Here is an 18786-nt window from a genome sequence, read left to right on the forward strand (position 1 = left end):
AAAGTAGAAGAAAACATGAGATGATTTCTTGATAATCTTGAAATGGGGGAAAACTATGACCCAAATCCAGAAGCCACAGAAGAAAAGATTATTAAAGTTAACTATATAAAAATAAAACATTTCTGCTTGGAAAAGAAAAAAACCATCATGAGCCCCAGTCAGGACAAACTAACTGGGAAAAAGCATGGGAAGAGGAAGAGGAACAGAATTCACAGGAAAGAAATACAAACAATTTAAATTTAAAAAGATGCTCTGTCTCATAACGAAGGATGACAATTAAAACTACCCTGGACAGGCCACTTATTTATTTATTTTTTTAAGATTTTATTTATTTATTTGAGAGAGAGAATGAGAGATAGAGAGCACGAGAGGGTAGAGGGTCAGAGGGAGAAGTGGACTCCCTACTGAGCAGGCAGCCCGATGTGGGACTCGATCCCAGGACTCCAGGATCATGACCCGAGCCGAAGGCAGTCGCTTAACCAACTGAGCCACCCAGGCGCCCCTGGACAGGCCATTTAAAAATAAACGTCTACAATTTATTTTTTGTGTATTTTTAGTCATTTTTATTGTGGTAAAATAGAGATCTCACAAAATTTACCACAAAATATACTCACGATGTTGAGCAACCATAACCGGCTGTTTCCGGAAACTTTTTTTCATCATCCCAAACAGAAACTCCCTACTCACTGAACATTAACTCCCCCCCCCCGCCCTTCTACTTTCAGTCTCTATGGATCTGCCTGTTCTCGGTACCCCGTGTAAGTGGAATCATATAGTAATTTGTTCCTTTGTGTCTGGCTTCTTTCACTTAGCATCATGTTTTCAAGGTCCACCTCTGTCGTAGCATAAGTCAGAACTTCCTTTGCTATGGCCGCACGTGTATGTAGGTACAGCATACAGCACTTTGTTTGGCCATGCATCTGCTGAAGGACACCTGCACTGTTTCCACCTACTGATCGGTTCTCGGCCTTTTGGCTAAGATCAAGTGTATTTCCACCTACTGGCTGTTTTGGGTGTCGTGACTAATGCTGCTACGAACACTGGTGTACAAATATCTGTTTGGCTCCCTGCTTTCAAGTCCTTTGGGTAAATACCCAGGAGTGTAACTGCTGGACCACACGGTAGTTGTAGATTTATTTTTTTGAGGAGCCCCTGGACAGTGTCCCACAGCAGCTGCACCGTTTACATTCCCATCGCCAATGCACCATGGTTCCCATCTCTTCACATCCTCACCAACACTTGTCATTCCGCATCTCTTCCTGTGCTTATCGGCCACTTGTGTGTCTTTTCTGGAGAAACGTCTATTCGAGTCTTTTGCCCATTTCTGAATTGGGTTTTCCTGTGCTGCTGTAGGAGTTGTTTTTCTATTCTGGGTGCTAATCCCTTATTAGATATATGATTTGCAAATACCTTTTCCCATTCCGTGGGTTGTCTTTTCACTCTCTTGAACCATGTCCTTTGATGTTCTTAGGATTCTAATCTTGATGAAGTCAAACTTGTTTTGAAATAATTTTAGATTTATAGAAAAGTTCGAAAATAACATAATTCTCGTATACCCTTCACCCGGCTTCCCCTAACGTTAACAGGGGACAAATGTAACCACAGCACATTTGTCAAAACTAAGAAGTTAATTAAACTCTACACTTTATTAGGATTTCACCCATTTTCCCACTACTTTTTTTTTTTTTAGGATTTTATTTGTTTACTTGACAGAGAGAGAGAGAGAGAGAGAGACAGCGAGAGAGGGAACACAAGTGGGGGGGAGGTGGGAGAGGGAGAAGCAGGCTTCCCGCTGAGCAGGGAGCCTGATGCGGGGCTCAATCTCAGGACTCTGGGATCATGACCTGAGCCAAAGGCAGACGCTTAATGACTGAGCCACCCAGGTGCACCATTTTCCCACTACCATCCACTTTCAGTTCCAGGACTGAATCCAGGATACCACATTGCTTTTAGTCATCATGCACCCTTAGTCTCCTCTGGCCTGTGAAGGTTTCTTAGTCTTACCTTTTTTTTTTTTTTTAATGACTTTGACAGTTTTCAAGAGCACTAGTCAGCTATTTTGCAGAATGTACCTCAACTTGGGTTTGTCCGTTGTGTTTTTGTGATTAGACTAGAAGTTATGGAGGTTATGGTATTTTGGGGGAGAATACAAGAGAGGTGACTTGCCCTGCTGATCACACTGTATAAGGGGGCCCATGATATCAATGTGACTTATCACTGCCAATGCTGACCCTGACCGTGTGGTTTTGGTGGGGTCTGCCAGGTTTCTCCACTATAGTTTCTCTTTTTCCCTTTCTACACTCTGTTCTTTAGAAGTGAGTCACTAAGATTAGCCCACACTCAGGAGGAGGAGAATTAAACTCTACCTCCTGGAATGTGGAGTATCTACATATATTATTTGGAATTCTTCTGTAAGGAAGCTTTGTGATAGAACATTTCTAACACAACAGATCTGTAAAAGTCCAAATATTTGACAAGACACTGTTGGTAAGGCTGTATGGGAAAGAGGCATTTTCGTAGTGCTGGTAGGAGTGAAAATGGAAACAGTCCCTTGTGGAGGGGAATCTGGCAATAGCTGGTAAAACTAAAAATCTACCCTGACCCCCAGTTTTCCTGGAAATTTAATATACTAGTATACTTGCACACGTACAAAGGCATCATTCAACAGCACTGTTTATAACAGCAAAGGACAAGAAACAATTTAGAAGAGTCAGGAAAATTCTGTTTAAAAAAGAAAAGTCTAATGGGGGGGGAAGAACCTCACCAAATATTAAAACATATTACATATAAAGGTGGAACAATTGAAACACAAATGGACAGATCAGTGAAACCGAACGGAGTCCACACTACACAATAACACACATGGAAATTTAGAGTAACCCAGAGGTTGCAACTCAAATGAACAGGGCGAGAATGGATTAGTCAATAAACATCAGGTTGCAATAACGGTCTGGCCCAGAGATCAGCAAACTACAGCCAGTGGACCCAATCCAGTCACCTAAATAAAGTTTTCTTGAACACAGCTATACCCATTCATTTACATATTGTCTGGGGCTGCTTTTAGCTGAGTAGTTGTGACAGAGACGGCGTGGTCTGCAGTGTCAAAAATATTTACTTTCTGGTCCTTCACTGAAAAAGTTTAAGAAAATAAAAGTTGTTTCTCTACCTCACTTCTTATACCAAGTAAATTCTAGATGAATCAAAAATTGAAATCCCTGAATAGAAACTGTAAAAGACATCAGAAAGAAAACATAAGAAAAAAATGAATCACCCCAAGAAGGGGGAAGGCCTTTCGAAGCAAGACGAAACCCTGAAGGCATTAAAAAAAAAAAGCCTGATAAATCTGGCTTTGTAAAAACTTAAAAACGGGTTAAAAAATACCATAAACAAATAAACATGTCATAAAGCAAGCATGGTAAAATGTTAATGGTAGAGTCCAGTGGATGGGTAAAGAGGTATTCACTGTAAAATTCTTTCAACTTTGCAGTATGTTTGAAATTTCATAATAAAATACTGGAAAAACACCATAAAGCTCAAAGATAATTAACAAATGGGGAAAATAAAATGTTTCTAGACATCTGGTTGGTTTCCAATTTTTCATAATTGTTCATTCATTTATTCATTCAACAAATATTAATGTAACATTTGCTATGTGTCAAGTACTGTTCTAGGTGCTGGAGACAACTGCTGTGAATAAAATGAAGTCCTTGTCCTTGTGAGCTTGGCTTGGAACCCAAATTATTTCTTTATGATAAATGCCTGGACAAGAAGTGGCTGGTATGAGTGACGTATTTTTAAGGGTTTTTTGTTTTGTTTTGTTTTGTTTGTTTGTTAGAGAAGGGGAGGGGGGAGGGGGAGACGAAGAGAGAGAATCTTAAGCAGGCTCCATGCGTGGCACAGAGCCCGACACAAACCTCAATCTCATGACCCTGAGATCATAACCTGAGCCGAAATAGTCAGATGCTTAACCGACTGAGCCACCCAGGCGCCCCCCCCTTAAGGTTTCTGATATGAGCAATATGTATTTGCTTACCACAGTTATCCCTCAATAGGTGAACTCTAGTCCTCAGAATTTAAGAACCGAACAGCTGATAAATGTTCAGATGAAATTCTGAACTCTGACACTCAGCATCTAAACCAAATAATTTTTTTAAAGATTTATTTATTTACTTGAGAGAGAGAGAGAGAGAGCACAAGCACATATGAGCAGGGGGGAGGAGCAGAGGGAGAGGAAGAGAGAATCCTCAAGCAGACTCCCTGCTGAGCATGGAGTCTGAGGAGGGCCTTGATTCCAGGACGCCAAGATCATGACCTGAGCTGAGACCAAGAGTTGGCCACTTACCCGAGCCACCCAGGTGCCCTTAAACTAAATAAATTTGCATCCTGAACTCTTGCTATTTAAACCTGGGAAGAGAACAGATCTTTTACAAACAGACATTTGTAAAGGACACTTTTCATTGGCCACAGAGCACTTTGATGAAATACCTTCCAAAGACAGACCCTGTTCATAATACATTTCCACAAAGCTGGACTGAATCCTAATATATGAGGACCTCTGCAAAATGAATATATTTCTGAAAAACATAAACTGCCAAAACTGGCAGAAGAACGAGACAAAATGATTACAAACCCAGGCCCTTTCGAAGCTCAGTTTTAACAAGCTTTCAAGGGACAGATAATTTTTATACAAGTTTCTCCAATAAAGAGAGAAATGGCAAAAGCTGCCCAAATCATGCCATGAGGCTATGGTGACTCAGTGTCAGATGGACACTAGAAAAGGAAATCGTTAAGACCACTTTACTGAGGGACACAGATGCAAATATCCTAAATAATACAGCACCTAATCAAATGTAACAGTGTTTTAAAAACATACATATTAAATAATTTTTCTGCCAACAATGCATGAATAAGCATTAGGAAAACTCAAATTCAGAAGCATCTACAAAGCCAAGGACCTGTGCTCTTAAAACATACTGAGGCCATGGATGAAACAGAAAGACTTAGTAACTGCTCCTGAGTAAAGGAAACCAAAAATGCAAAGTAGCTCCGTGCAGTGTAGTGTGTGATCCTGGACAGGATCCTAGATTAGGGAACCAATGCCATAAAGGACAAGGGATGACATCCAAATACGGACTTTTTAGAAGATAAAAGTACTGTTAACAATGTTCAATTTCCTGATATTCAGAAGTGTACTATGGTTACAAAAGAGAGAGTCCTTGCTCTTAGGACATACGTTCTGTCATGCTTAAGGGTCATGTCAGTCACTAACTGAAATGATACAGGAAAAAAAAGTTGCCTATATATATATATGTATATACGTAGATATATATCTGCGTCTCTATATAGAAAGAGGGATGGGGAAGAAGGGGATGGCGAGGCATATAGGTAAGTAAAATAAATGTGGTCAAATGTTTACAGTTAGTGGTTCTGGGGAGAAGATACACAGGAGTTTACTGTACTTGCAACTTTTCTGAAAACTGGAAATTTTTTTCAAAATAAGAAGTTATAAACATACACACCATGATCAAGGAAGGTATATCTCAACAACGGCAAGGATATAATTTAATGTGATTTGTGAAACTGATGGACAAAAGGAGAAAAAAAGCATGTAATTACGAAGTTCGATTCTCATTTCTTTTTTTTTTTTTAATGTTCATTAAACTCAACACTGATTATTTTTTTTTAAAGATTTTATTTATTTGACAGAGATAGAGCACAAGAGCAGGGGGAATGGCAGGCAGCGGGAGAGGGAGAAGCAGGCCCTCTGCCGAGCAGAGAGCCCGATGCGAGGCTTGATCCCAGGACCCTGGGATCATGACCTGAACCGAAGGCAGACATTTAGCCAACTGAGCCACCCAAGCACACCTAATTTTTTTTTTTTTTTAAGATTTATTTATTTGAGAGAGAGAGCGAGCACGGTGGGGAGAGGGAGAGAGAGAATCTCAGGCCGACTCCGCGCTGAGTGCAGACCCGATGCGGGACTTGATCCCAGGACCCTAAGATCATGACCTGAGCCGAAATCAAGAGTCGGATGCTTAACTGACTGAGCCACCCCGGTGCCACCGATTCTCATTTCTGATCAATCTTGACAAACTAAGATTAGAGAATTTCCTTGGTTTATGAAAGGCTACATTCTAACAGCCTACAGCACACATCCAATTTGATGGCTAAGCAGACGGGGCTGCCTATCAGGCCGGGACTGACTGCTAATGTCTTGCAGATGTCCTTTATGAGACAGAAGTGTCTCATCTATCTGCAGATGTCCTTTATGAGAAAGAAAATAAACTACAGGGCGCCTGGGTGGCTCAGTTGGTTAAGCGACTGCCTTCGGCTCAGGTCATGAACCTGGAGTCCCGGGATCGAGTCCCGCATCGGGCTCCCTGCTCAGCGGGGAGTCTGCTTCTCCCTCTGACCCTCTTCCCTCTCGTGCTCTCTTTCTCTCTAATAAATAAATAAAATCTTAAAAAAAAAAGAAAATAAACTACATTGTTTAAGCCATTATTCTTCAGATTTTCTGTTACAACCTGCCAAAATGAATCTTATTTTGTGTACCCAGTATCACTGACACTATTTAATATGGTACTAAAGTCCTAGACAACGTTATAAGTGAGGGAAAAGAAGTGACAGAATTGATTTGCATACAGCACGATCAATTACTTAGAAAGACTATCAGAATCAACAATGAATAATCAGAAATAACAAGAGAGTACAGCAGGGGTAAGATAACTTAGAAAAACATCAGCAGCTTTCCTCTACCCCAGCAAACACAAGCTTGGGAAATGTAAAAGAAAATAAGACGTCAATGAAAACTATTGAAGCACCTAGGAATTACACAAGACTTCTATTTTCATTTATTCAGATTTGAATGTCACTCATTCATTCATTCACTTTAAAGTAGGGCTTGAACGCACGACCCTGAGATCGAGACCTGAGCTGAGATCAAGAGTCAGATGCTTAACTGACTGAGCCACAAAGACACCCCATAGATTTATTTTATTTTTTTTAAGATTTTTATTTATTTATTTGAGAGAGTGAGAGAAAAGCATGAGCCAGGGCAGGGGGAGGCAGAGGGAGAGGGAGAAGCAGACTCTCCGATGAGCAGGGAGCCCAACATGGGGCTCGATCCCAGGACCCTGAGATCATGACCCGAGCCGAAGGCAGATGCTTAACCGACTGAGCCACCCAGGAGCACCTTGTATGTCCTTTAAACGAATTTTAAAATATTCTCCATACAGGCCTTGGATGAGATCACCAATTAACAAAGATGACAGTTCCCCCCCCAATTAATATATAAATTTGATGCAATCTTAATCAAAATTCTTGACTGTTTTCGAGGGACTTGATACATTTTTTATAGAAGTCCCACAAATGGCTAAAATCAACTTTGATAAATAAGAGAGCAAAGTGGGAGCTAAGAGATTCTAATAAAGCCATAACAACAAAACCAGTAAGGTTCTGGCATGAGAATTAAGCAACTAGACCAATGAAACAAATCAGATTACTCAAGACAGATCCACGTACATGAGGGAACTTGAAATGAGATGACGTTCTACAAATCAATAAAGAGAGAATGGACTATTTAAAAGGTACTGGGAAAACTGCCTACTATATGGAGGAACACAAAACCAGAACCTACCTTATACCATATTCAAAAGTGTACTCTTAAATGTTACCAAAGATCTGAACGTGAAAGGGAAAACTATAGAGTGAAAACAATCTTTGCAATCCAGAGGCAGGAACAGAGGTTTCTGAATGCACAGATTACAAGACAAAAAAGTGATGAATCTTACAGGTACCCATCCTGAGGGAATCATTAAGTAAAAGGCAACAGGCATACACCATGGTGTCCTTGGGACCAATTAGGAGCAAAGCACTAATATACACATGGCAATGGAGACAGATCTTAAAAATGCAGTGCTGAGTAATACAAAGTTCAGGAAACAGAAGGAAAACCGTAGCTCTCTGTCATTTGTATAAACTGAAAACAGGGACACTCAAAACAATGCCACATATTTTAGACGGATACATTTCAAACAGGACAGCTATTGGAATTGGAAATAAAAAGGAAAAAAAAATATGGCAAGAGAAGGCCCTGCAGTGACCTATGACAGAAACCCACCTTGAACTGAAAAGGTATGATTTAACTTAAACCTCTGCACTCGAGGTCTTTTGAAAGCCAAAAGAAAGACAGTGACTTTATTTGGTTATAAAGTCTGAAGGAAGTATGTCACCTACTCAAACTCAGAAACTGCCACAGAGCATTTCCAGAGAATACCACCCAAAACTTGAATGCTTTCAAAAGACATTTTTTTAAGAAGACTGAATAACACTAGATGATGACCCCATCTCAAATTTGGACTCGCTCTTCAGAAAACATTTTTAAAGGGGGGTGGTGGAAGAAGAAACCCTTTGTAAGACATTTTAAAAAATTATTTCCCCCCTGACTTTCTATAAATCTACTGACTCTGTTCAGAGGCTTTCTGGGAGCATTAGGTCTACTTTCCTAGGCACTCTTAATATGTCAGGAATAGATCATCTGCATGAGAATCAACTGGAGTGATCTACCAGGATGGTGAGGGTTGGCCCAGGATCTCTGTATTTTACCAAGTGTCCCAACTGTTTCCTGTTCATACCAGTTTAAAAATAACCACACGGGGAAAAAAAAATAAAATAAAAATAACCACACGAGAGTGTCCCATTCTAAGACAAATATCCTGCCGGCTTCAGCCCACCTTGTCCTGAAGTCTCCCACTATCTGACCTGGCTTGCCCCATACTTATCCTGCACAAATGCGTGACTCTGAAAGGACCGCTCCCACCCATCCCTCCAACCCAAAGCTATAGCCCACACCTCTCCCCTGAGAATCCACAGGCACTTACAACCCATCACCCACCTGCCACACACCTCTGCCTCTCCTCCTGCAGTGGCTGTCCACACCTTGGTGAATATGAGTCACCCAAACTGGAAATCTGGACCTCTGCCTCCATTCCTCCTTTTCTCTTGATCCTTTCCCAACTCCACAACCAACCATGGCACCTATCAAGCTATTTCTTAGTCACCTGTAAACTGTGTGGTCTCTCTTGTGAGACCCTGAGGAAGAAGGCCGCAGTCTTATCTGTCTCACTCACCACTGCACTGCCAGAGTCTAGCACAGGTCCTGGCTCACAACAGGTGCCAAGTAAATGTCTGCTGAACAGAAACCAATCATCTTGCTGCACTGTTTCCTCTGCCCGGAAGTCCCCTCCTAGCACCTTCCTAGACCAATCCTTACACGGGGATAAGCCTAGGATGCTTGGTAGGGGTGGGAGTGGGTAACTCACCGTCTTTCATACTCCATGTCCTGATAGGGCCTGCGGGGGCTGCTGGGGCCCCTCCTCAGCCGCTGGCTCCGTTTCACTTCCCAGCCACCCCCGCTGCTGCCACCATGATCTGCCAGCCTGGGTGATGCCTCCTGCAGGGACTCTGGGGAGAGTAGAAGGAAGAAAGGGGTCAAGGCAGTTGGGGCCTCCTTGAGAAACCCTTGTTGTCAAGGCTCTCTGCTGTCCCTTAGCCCAGGGACATTATTTCCCAACTTCCTGGTGCTTCTGTGGACCAGAGTGGGAAGGCAGCCCCTACCTGGCCGGCTCCTTCCTTTCCCCACACACATGAAGCTACAGCCCACAGCCCTAAAATAGCAAGGCCACGGGCGCCTGGCTGGCTCAGTCAGTAGAACATGCAACTCTGGATCTCGGGGTCATGAGTTCAAGCCCCACACTGGGCGTAGAGCTTACTTAAATAAAATAAAACAGAAACAGCAGGGCCTTCAGCAGAGAGGGAGCATCCTGCAGAGAGACCTGGTGGTACCACCTATTCTGTGATCACGGCTCTGCCATCTGAGACTGGTAGACAAGTCTGAGCCTGGAGCTACCTGCCCAGGGGGTTCTCGGTGCTGGATGATTTGCCTAAGATCAGGCACATTAGGCACGGAAGCAAGACTTCACAACAGGAGTTGCAGGCGCCCACCAGGCTCCTTCCATGGGGCCCCAGGTGCCATTTCATCCTCCCAACAAGAGGCTGGCTGCCCCCTACAAGACAGCAGAAGACCACGAAAGGCCTAGAGGGTAAAGGGGCTAACTTGGCAGGGAGACAGCTGACGCCTCCCTGGGCTCCGGGCCAACACAGCTTTGGCCCTCACTCTGCAATTGGCTCAGCCTCGAGCCCTGTCTCTTATGCGCCCTGTCTCTTATGCGCAGCCAGGTCCCAAGGTGGTTCTCTCCCCAGGGCTCTGGGTCCAACTTATTCAGAGGCAAAAAGAGCCCTTTTGAGGCTGTTCCCAACCCCTGTGCTGTTCTGCTGGGATGGAAAGGCAGTCACTTCACCCAACCCTCAGGGCTGCCCTGAGAACTAAGTAAGTCCCCAGAGCCACGTGACCTGGCCAGGGGTCACCAAGAAGTATCCCAGAATCTTCAGGCCCCACCCTCTGAGCAGGAATCAGGCAAAGCTAGGCAGTTAACAACAGCTGCCCAACACTAGGTTGCCACCACACCTTTCCTCCATGTATACACACAACCAATTTTCTCTTCCTCCTTAAGCCACAGGGAACCAGAGCTGCCTGCTCCCAGATGGATAAGAGCTAGATTCACAACCAGGGGCCCCAGTGGATGAGAGCCAGATACAAAACCCTCAGTAGACTCTGGCAAAGAGCTCAGAGTCACACACGGGTATCCACAACAGATAGGGACCAAAGTCACAGACACGCACCCCGAATAACTGTGGGCCAAAATCGCAAGACAGGAACCCACAATGATTACAGGCCATAATCACACACTGAGGCCCTTTCAAAGGATGAGCGTCAGAGTCACAGATACGAACCCCTTCCCAAAGGGGCAGTAAAGTCATACACACATTCCTTGCGCTCCCTCCCCGCTAGCAAGTGGGTTGGTTAGGGCCAGTCCCAGGAAGACTCCCTATGGCTAAGGACCCCTCCCCATGGATAAGGACCGGAGTTACAGCACAGACTGCAAGGATAAAGACCAGAGTCAAAGAGACGTTCTTGTTCTTGTTCTTCTTCCTCCTCCTCCTCCCCCACCCAAGAATAAGGACCAGAGCCACAGAATGCTACCCGATGGATAGGTAAGTACCCAAGTCACACAGAGCAGATAGCACACCCCCTCCCCTATGGATAAAGACCTTAGCCCCTCCACGGATAAAGTTCGGTGTCGCAGACACAGTAAGCCACGGAAGCCCACTCCCATCGGTCCCTCCCTTCCCCCAACCCGCGTGCACCCATTCTGTGCCCCAATCGCGCACGCGCCTCCGCTCTCAAAAGTGGGGGGGGAAGACACCCCCTCCCGGGCTCAGGCCATGCACGCATCCCTCGGTTCCGCGCGTAGCCCAGGCCCACGTCCCGTAGTCCGCCCTCGCGCCTCCTCTCCGCACCCGCCCGCCCCCGGCCCCTTACCTCCGCCCCCACGACCAGCGACGACGCTCACCTTCTCGGCCCGGGCTGTCAAGGGAGGGCTCCCGGACATCACCTCGGCGCGCCGCCACCTCCTCCAACTCTCCCAGCTCAGCCGGAGCCGGCCCGCACCACCGCCAAGTCCGAGGCTGGAGGCAGAAGGGCGGAGAAGCGGGGAGGGGAGAAGCGCCAAGCGCGCTACCCTCCCCAGGAAACCCACTGCCGCCTACTCCCAGCCGGCCGCAATCACCAGCACAAAATGGCGACGAGGAGAAGGGAGCCGGCGCTTCGACCACCATCCACCTACTAAGGGAGCGCGCTCTGGCCGCCCTCGTCTATTGGTCGCCGGCCGCCGACGGACAGCCCTGGCCGGCTCTGATTGGCAAGTGTATGCCACCTCCCCATTCTCCTTGCGAACGCTCGCAAGTCGCGAAAAGGAGTAGCTATTGGCCAATCGCGCGAGGCCCGCTTTTTAGAAGCTTGGCTTCCTTCAAAGATGAAAGACAAGCGGAAGCTCCACCCCTTTCCCCAAAGGGTGAGGGAGATCTCCGTGCCATTGGCTGGGACCTGTATCCACCCAACTGTCAACGCTTTCTTATCAAGGAAATGGGCAGACCTATCAGCCAGAAATTCCTTAGCCTGACCGAGGTTAGGAAAATGGTCGCCCCGGGAGGCCATGACAGAGGGAAGGAAAGAGGGCTGCTCAGCGCTTCACTTCATTTGAAAACCAAATCCAGACTCGGGACCTATTTAGTGCAGCGGGGGCGGAGCGACAATTGTCGCGCTCGGGCCAACTGCAGCTGCGCATAGTCGCATTTCCGTCTCCGCCCCTGAGAGCCGGCAGCACAATCTGTCATGGCGGGCGGGCTGTTGGGGTTGTGCGCTCGCCGCTTTTTGGCAGTAGCGGCGACGCGAGGGCTCCCGGCAGCCCGTGTTCGCTGGGAATCCAGCTCGTCCAGGGCCGTGATCGCCCCGTCGGCTGTGGCTGGAAAGCGGACGCCGGAACCGACCGTACGCTGGCAGGAGGACCCAGATCCGGAGGACGAAAACCTCTATGAGAAGGTGAGAGGGAGTGGAAACGGACGCCAGAAGGGTCAATCGGGGGCCGGCGGACGGGGCGCGGTAGAGGACATTCTTAGGCGGCTGAGGATTGCGCTGCTGGTGAAATCCTCGAAGACTTGGGAACTTGGCCTAGCTTGATTTCCTTCTTTGTCCCCTGGTAATCTTCAGTTCAGGGCCAGCGGCGAGATTGGCTTTATTTTGCAGACAGGTATCAAAACCTGAAGTGGGCAATGCTCAAAACACGTTAGAAGCAATATAATATAACGACAATAATACTAAACACCCATGTATAATAGTAATAATCTAAACACTCTGCGTACGTTATCTTATCTAATCCTCAAAACAGCCCTATTTTGAAGTAGATACTATTAGCATACCTGTTCTACAGATGAGGAAACTGAAGCATGAAGGTGTTAAGTGACTTGCCCAAACTCGCATAACTGAACGTGTGGCGGAATGAGGTCCGCTGTGCTGTGGTGATAGCAGAGACTCTGAAATCAGAATGCCACGGTTGGAATACAAGCACCGACAGTTACTCATCTTTGTGACCTTGGTCAAGTAGCTTAACTCCTTGGTGCCTCTTTGTAAAATGGGGAAAGTATGAGGACACCTTCTAGAAAATAAAATGCTACATCTGCCTCATGTAATTAAATGAGTCAAAGTGCTCAGAACAGCTGCCGGCACCTGGTATTCAGCATTAGAAGGTGTTAATCATTATTGCTACTTTCCGCCTCCCTGGGATATGGGAAGTTTGTGTATGGCACACAGTAGGTTCTTCCTCAGTACTGTCCTCTGGCGTGGATATACAGGATGCTTATTCATTTATCCATTCATTTTGTAAGTAAGGAGCCAGGGCCTGCTGTATGCCAGGTGCGGTTCAGGGCCCTAAGGGTTCAGCAGTGTGGAAATAAGATAAATCCCTTGCTCTCGTACAGCTTGTACGATAGTGGAGAGCACAGAAGATAAACATGTAAAATATTTGGAAACAGTAATATTGAGTGTAATAAGATAATGTGATAGGACCTGGGGAGATGCTACCTTGGTAAACTAATAACTGCTAGAAAGAAAGTTAAGCAAGATAAGTGGATGGGGAGTGATTTGGGGGTGGGGGTAATTTTGTTAGGTGAAACCATAGGAAGTTGGCAATATTCAACCATTTTTAACCTGTAAAAGTGGCAATTTCCTGTAGTTTAAGACAAGTAATGGATAAGGTGACTAGGGAATGCCTCCTAAGGGAAGTGATTATGAAGCCAACACTTTGAGTGAGGAGACAGATCTAGCCATGACGAGATCTGGGGGAAAGGCTTTCCAGGCAGAGGGAACAGTAAGTGCAAAGGCCCTGTGGTAGGAAGGAGGTCGACAACTCCTAAGACTAGAAAGAGGAATTAAAGGAGAGAGGGGAGATTGGTCTGAGGTGAAATTGGAGACCAACTTATGCAGTGCCAGCAAAAAGGCTTTTGTGGAGCCACAGGAAGCCCTCATTGACCTCTTCTTCTTCTTGCCACAGAACCCAGACTCCCACGGTTATGACAAGGACCCTGTTGTGGACGTCTGGAACATGCGGGTCGTCTTTTTCTTTGGCTTCTCCATTGTCTTGGTCCTTGGCAGCACCTTTGTAGCTTATCTGCCTGATTACAGGTGCATGGGGGGTGTCCAAGAGAGTGGAATGGGTGGGGGTGGAGGTTGAAGGGGACTGTGCCAGGCATCCTGTTCTTTGTGCCAGTGGGGATTGGGGAGCTAAGATGGGGATTGGTGTCCAGTGAGGCTCCCTCATGTCTGCCCCCGTGCTGCTGCCTCCAGAATGCAGGAGTGGGCCCGCCGAGAGGCTGAGAGGCTTGTTAAATTCCGAGAGGCCAATGGCCTCCCCATCATGGAATCCAACTGCTTTGACCCCAGCAAGATCCAGCTGCCGGAGGATGAGGACTGACCCATTGCCAAGCGGGGCTCAAGAAACATCACCTTCTCCACTCCTGCGTGTCATTTTGCCCTTTCTTCAGAGCACCTAATTAAAGGGACTAAAAGTCTGACTGGCTGGTGTTGGTTTTGTTGTGGCGGGGGGATGTGGGAATGGGGATGTCAGGTCTTAAAAGGCCACTGCAGCCTTTTCTCGGTGTTCTGGTTATCTGTTGCTGGGTAACAAACAGATTTAGGAGAGACTCCCTGGAAAGAAACAGCTAGAGCAAGTCTACTGAGCTCCATCTTCCAGAACACAGAGAGACAGAGGGGGCACCAAGACTTAGTGGCTTAAGATGACAATTTAGTATTACCTTTCATGGTCCTGTGGTCGACTGAGCTTAGCTAGGTGGCTCTTCTTGGGGCCTCAGGTGGTTGCAGTCAGATGGTGGCAGGGGGGCTGGAGGCATCTTTAACTGGGATGGACATCCAAGGTGGCTTCTTCACTCGTGTGTCTGGCACTTCAGTCTTATTGCATGTGGCATCCCTCTCCAGCAGAATAGTCCGGGCTTCTTACAGGGTGGCTCAGGGCTCCTCTGGATGGGGGTTTGGCATATAGGAAGAAGTCAGTGGCAACCATCTTAGAAGAAGGGCCGGAACGACTGGGGATTGAGGGTGGTGTGGCAGAGTAGGGCTTTTCTATTAACGAGGATGAGCATTTGTCTCCGTCGCCACCTTCTCTGTTTCTCTCTGCGCTTTGGAGTTTCTGCCTGTCTTGTGTCTTGGTGAGTCTGGATGCCCCTCTCTTCCCTTCTGCCCAAGTCTGGGTGGTCTCGCATACAAGATGCACATCTCTGTGTATGCATGCGTGTCTTTGCCTGCCTGCTTGCTCGCTCGCTCTCTCTCTCTCTCTCCCCTCTGGAATTCTCCCCTTGCACATTCTTTGGGAATAGGCTGTCTCCTTGCATCAGGGGCTCATTCTTTCAGGCTCTGTCTGTCTTTGCCCCCTGTGTCTGTCTGTGTTCTGGAAGATGGAGCTCAGTAGACTTGCTCTAGCTGTCTGTTTCTTTCCAGGGAGTCTCTCCTAAATCCCTGTTAAGTCTGGACATCTGGGCTCCCCTTCATGCCCTTGGCATCTCTGCCGTCTCCCCGGGGGCCCTGTTCCACAGCCCATACTTCAGAACTCCACATCACATGCTCATTGCTACCATCTCTGTGCTTGTTCCTGCTTGGGACTTCAGAGGTGATGTCTCTACCCCTAGCTACTGAGTCTCAGGAGGAGCCCTAGTCCACTGGCCTGTGGCCAAGGTGGGAGCAACGTCCACGTAGAGCCTTCCTGGAAGTGAGCAACTGCACTTGCTGAGTGCTTCCTTGTGGGGCCTGTCTCCCAAGCTGAGGATAGGCCCTAAAGCAGAGAATCCCAACATGTAAAGGGAGCACTCTCCACCTTCCAGCCTGCTGTTACTGGGACTGAAAGTGAGACGGCCGTGTTATCCCAGCCACCCAAGTACCTGAGTATATTGGGCGATTACTCCCTATAATAAACCTCAGCCTGTTGCTGCCATACCCTACCATCGGCCTGGAGAACCTATCCCCCACTGACCCCATCCAGGAGGTAAGCTGCATGAGGGCAGGTATGCAGGCATGTCCGTTCGCTTAGGGCACGGATTGGTACAGTATGTGCTTGGGAAATGTGATATTGCTACCTCTGGTACAGGGACTGTGCCCTACCATCAGTGCCCTTCAGGCTTACGGCTACTGAGGCTGCACACCTCCAGTTCCCCCCAGTTCTGCCTCCTCATCCAGCTCCCAGGACCTCAAGAAACCATTCTGGCCAAACAGGAGCCTGCACTTGGACTAAATCCTAAAATCCATATTTTTGCTCCCTTCCTGATGGCAACGATACCACCTTCCCTCCCCTCCCAGCCACAACCGGCCACCTCAAAACTTCTTTGTTCTGACCATTGAATTAAAATGTACATACAGGGGCGCCTGGGCAGCTCAGTCAATTAAGCGTCTGCTTTCAGCTCTGGTCATGATCTCAGGGTCCTGGGATCGAGTCCCAAGTCAGGCTCCCTGCTCAGTGGGGCGTCTGCTTCTCCCTCTCCCTCTGCCTCTCCCCCTGCCCCTACTGCCCATGCTCTCTCTCTCTCTCTCAAATAGATAAATAAAATCTTAAAAAAATAGATACATACAGTCTTCAAAGTTCATTTACTTTTTACAAACTGGATGCTCCTGTGTAACCAGCATCCAGGTTGAGAAAGAGAACATGAACAAACACTAGAAGCTCCCTTCAGGTCCAACCCTACCCCCTCCCCGCCCACCCCCGCTCCAAGGGTAACCACTCTCCTGACCTCGAACAACGTTAGGTTAGTTTTGTCTGGTTTGGGACTTCCATATAAATGCAATCACACGTTTTTCTCTCCAGCTTCTTTAGTTCAGCATGATGTTTGTGAGATGGAACCATGTTGTTATATAATCAGTAGTTTCTTCTCACTGCTGTAATTTCTTCCATTGTGTGACTAGATCACACTTCATCCGTTCCAGTGTTGATGGGCATTTGGGTAGTTTTCTGTGTGGGGCTATTAAGAATGATTCTGTGAACATTCTTTTTTAAAAAAAATTTTTATTTATTTATTTGACACAGAGAAGAGCACAAGCAGGGGGAGTGGTGGACAGAGGGGGAGGAAGAAACAGGCTCCCCACTGAGCAGGGAGCCCAATGTGGGGCTCGATCCCAGGACCCCAGGATCATGACCTGAGCAGAAGGCAGATGCTTAACCGACTGAGCCACCCAGGCGCCCCGATTCTGTGAACATTCTTATACACATCTTTTTGTTGTTATATACCTTTTCTATTTTTTTAAATTTTTTACAAATTTTATTTATTTATTTGGCAGAGAGAGAGACAGCAAGAGAGGGAGCACAAACAGGAGAAATGGGAGAGGGAGAAGCAGGCCTCCCTCGGAGCAGGGAGCCCGATGCGGGGCTCCATCCCAGGGCCCTGGGATCATGACCTGAGCAGAGGGCCGATGCTTAACCGACTGCACCACCCAGGCATCCCTTGCTGTATACATCTTTTGATGGATAGATGCACTCATTTCTCTTGGGCATATACCTAGGACCTAAGACCTAAGCCATGGGGCAAAATGGGATCAGTAAATGACTCCAATTTTCCAATCTCCACATCCCTCGGTGGTGAACACCAGCCACATCCCCGCCATCGCTCAGCACCCTCCATCATTCTCACTGTAGCCGTTCCGGTGAGCCACTGCCCTTTTAAGGATCACACTGGGCTGAAGAGGCGGATGTTTGTTGCCTACCCTGTGCTAAGTCCTGACAGTGTACCAGACACTGATACATACCAGCATCCTTGTCCTCCAGGATTTCCCAGGGTGGGGGTGACCGTGGGGGCCGGTGTGAGTGGTCAGAGGGCCCAAACAGAGGACTTTCACCCTACCGTTTGACCCCAGGGATGTTTGAACCTTGATCTGTTGGACCCAACTCTGCTCCAGCAACATAACGGATACCAACCTCCTTCATCCTTCAACCTCACAGGGCATTTATTATGTGCAAGACCCAACGAACAAGACAGTCACAGGCCCTGTAACAGACAGTCAGTTTCCTGCCTGGATCCGCGTGTCCTTACAGCTCTGGGGTGTGCTGGCCAACTGCCAACCGCCAGTGTCTGTATGTCTTCACTGGAGGGCTTCCTCTCAAGCTGCAGAAGGCCGTTCTGTTCTGTCTGTGGGCCTGGCAGGCTGGAAGGGCCAGGAAATGAACACCCCTTAGCCGCAGCCCTTAACCAATGACTGATGAGAGCTGGTAGATAAGCACCCTTGCCCCCTGGGCCCTCAGATGGGACATCTCTAAGGTGTGTGTTCTCTGCCTGCCCCCAGAACTCCACAGTGGGAACATGCTCAGGTTAACCCCCAACACTAAGTTGCTTACTAACTAACAGTCTCCATCGGCTGCCTTCTCTCTTCTTTGTCTTGCTGCCCTACTTCCCCACTGCCTTACAGGTGCTTCCTGGAATTCCAGTCAATGACTTGCCTTCAATTCTTGTGTCAGGGTTGGCTTCTGGATGCACCCCCACTAGAACAGTCTGGGTCCTCAAGGAGTTTCCCTCAAGGTGGTGGGTAAGACCGGTGTTAGCAAACACAGAAACCCACAGAGGAGAGAAGTTTCACCAGAAGGCCAGTGTGGCTGGAATATTGTGCTCACTGGAAGCCCTGGGCTCTTCCAGGAAAAGAGTGGCTAGAGATGTGATTATAGAGGTGGTCAGGAGCCAGATCCATAGGGCCCCAGGGGCCATGGTTAGAAGTTTAGATTTTATACACTACCCAAAGTTGACCTGAAGCTTTAGCGAAGCTCGTCTTAGATAATTCTGGACTGC

The 18786-nt window shown here is 47.2% G+C and overlaps 2 protein-coding genes across 10 annotated transcripts in view; one reads left to right on the forward strand and one right to left on the reverse strand.

The window, feature by feature from the left end:
- Window positions 1–11769, reverse strand: part of RBM10 (RNA binding motif protein 10) — a 29351-nt gene extending 17582 nt beyond the window's left edge. For 4 of the 9 annotated variants that reach the window (XM_088028809.1, XM_088028808.1, XM_088028807.1 and 1 more), the window contains exons 1-2: window positions 11441–11595; window positions 9321–9462 (exon numbers count right to left, since the gene is read on the reverse strand). In XM_088028809.1, the coding sequence (XP_087884935.1) occupies window positions 9321–9462; window positions 11441–11510 (212 nt within the window). In that variant the 5' untranslated portion in view covers window positions 11511–11595. Of the gene's footprint in view, window positions 1–9320; window positions 9463–11440 lie in introns of all 9 variants that reach the window. The other 5 variants (XM_028113454.2, XM_028113453.2, XM_088028806.1 and 2 more) reach the window with 4 other exon arrangements.
- Window positions 11770–12072: 303 nt separating this feature from the next.
- Window positions 12073–14523, forward strand: NDUFB11 (NADH:ubiquinone oxidoreductase subunit B11). The gene is made up of 3 exons (XM_028113512.2): window positions 12073–12499; window positions 14007–14137; window positions 14300–14523. The coding sequence occupies exons 1-3, from the start codon at window positions 12293–12295 to the stop codon at window positions 14424–14426; spliced, it is 465 nt and encodes a 154-aa protein (XP_027969313.1). The 5' UTR covers window positions 12073–12292; the 3' UTR covers window positions 14427–14523.
- Window positions 14524–18786: the final 4263 nt, after the last annotated feature.

This window comes from Eumetopias jubatus, unplaced genomic scaffold (genome assembly GCF_037043125.1).
Source record: "Eumetopias jubatus isolate StellerSeaLion01/CBP00866 unplaced genomic scaffold, mEumJub1_p1.0 scaffold_11, whole genome shotgun sequence".
In the NCBI taxonomy this organism is placed as follows: domain Eukaryota; kingdom Metazoa; phylum Chordata; class Mammalia; order Carnivora; family Otariidae; genus Eumetopias; species Eumetopias jubatus.

Bases quoted from the DNA above. Each gene is read 5' to 3' on its own strand.
- NDUFB11 (XM_028113512.2), top strand. From the start codon at position 12,293: ATGGCGGGCGGGCTGTTGGGGTTGTGCGCTCGCCGCTTTTTGGCAGTA. The intron at 12,500-14,006 runs GTGAGAGGGAGT...TTCTTGCCACAG, and splicing joins ACGAAAACCTCTATGAGAAG to AACCCAGACTCCCACGGTTA. The intron at 14,138-14,299 runs GTGCATGGGGGG...TGCTGCCTCCAG, and splicing joins GCTTATCTGCCTGATTACAG to AATGCAGGAGTGGGCCCGCC.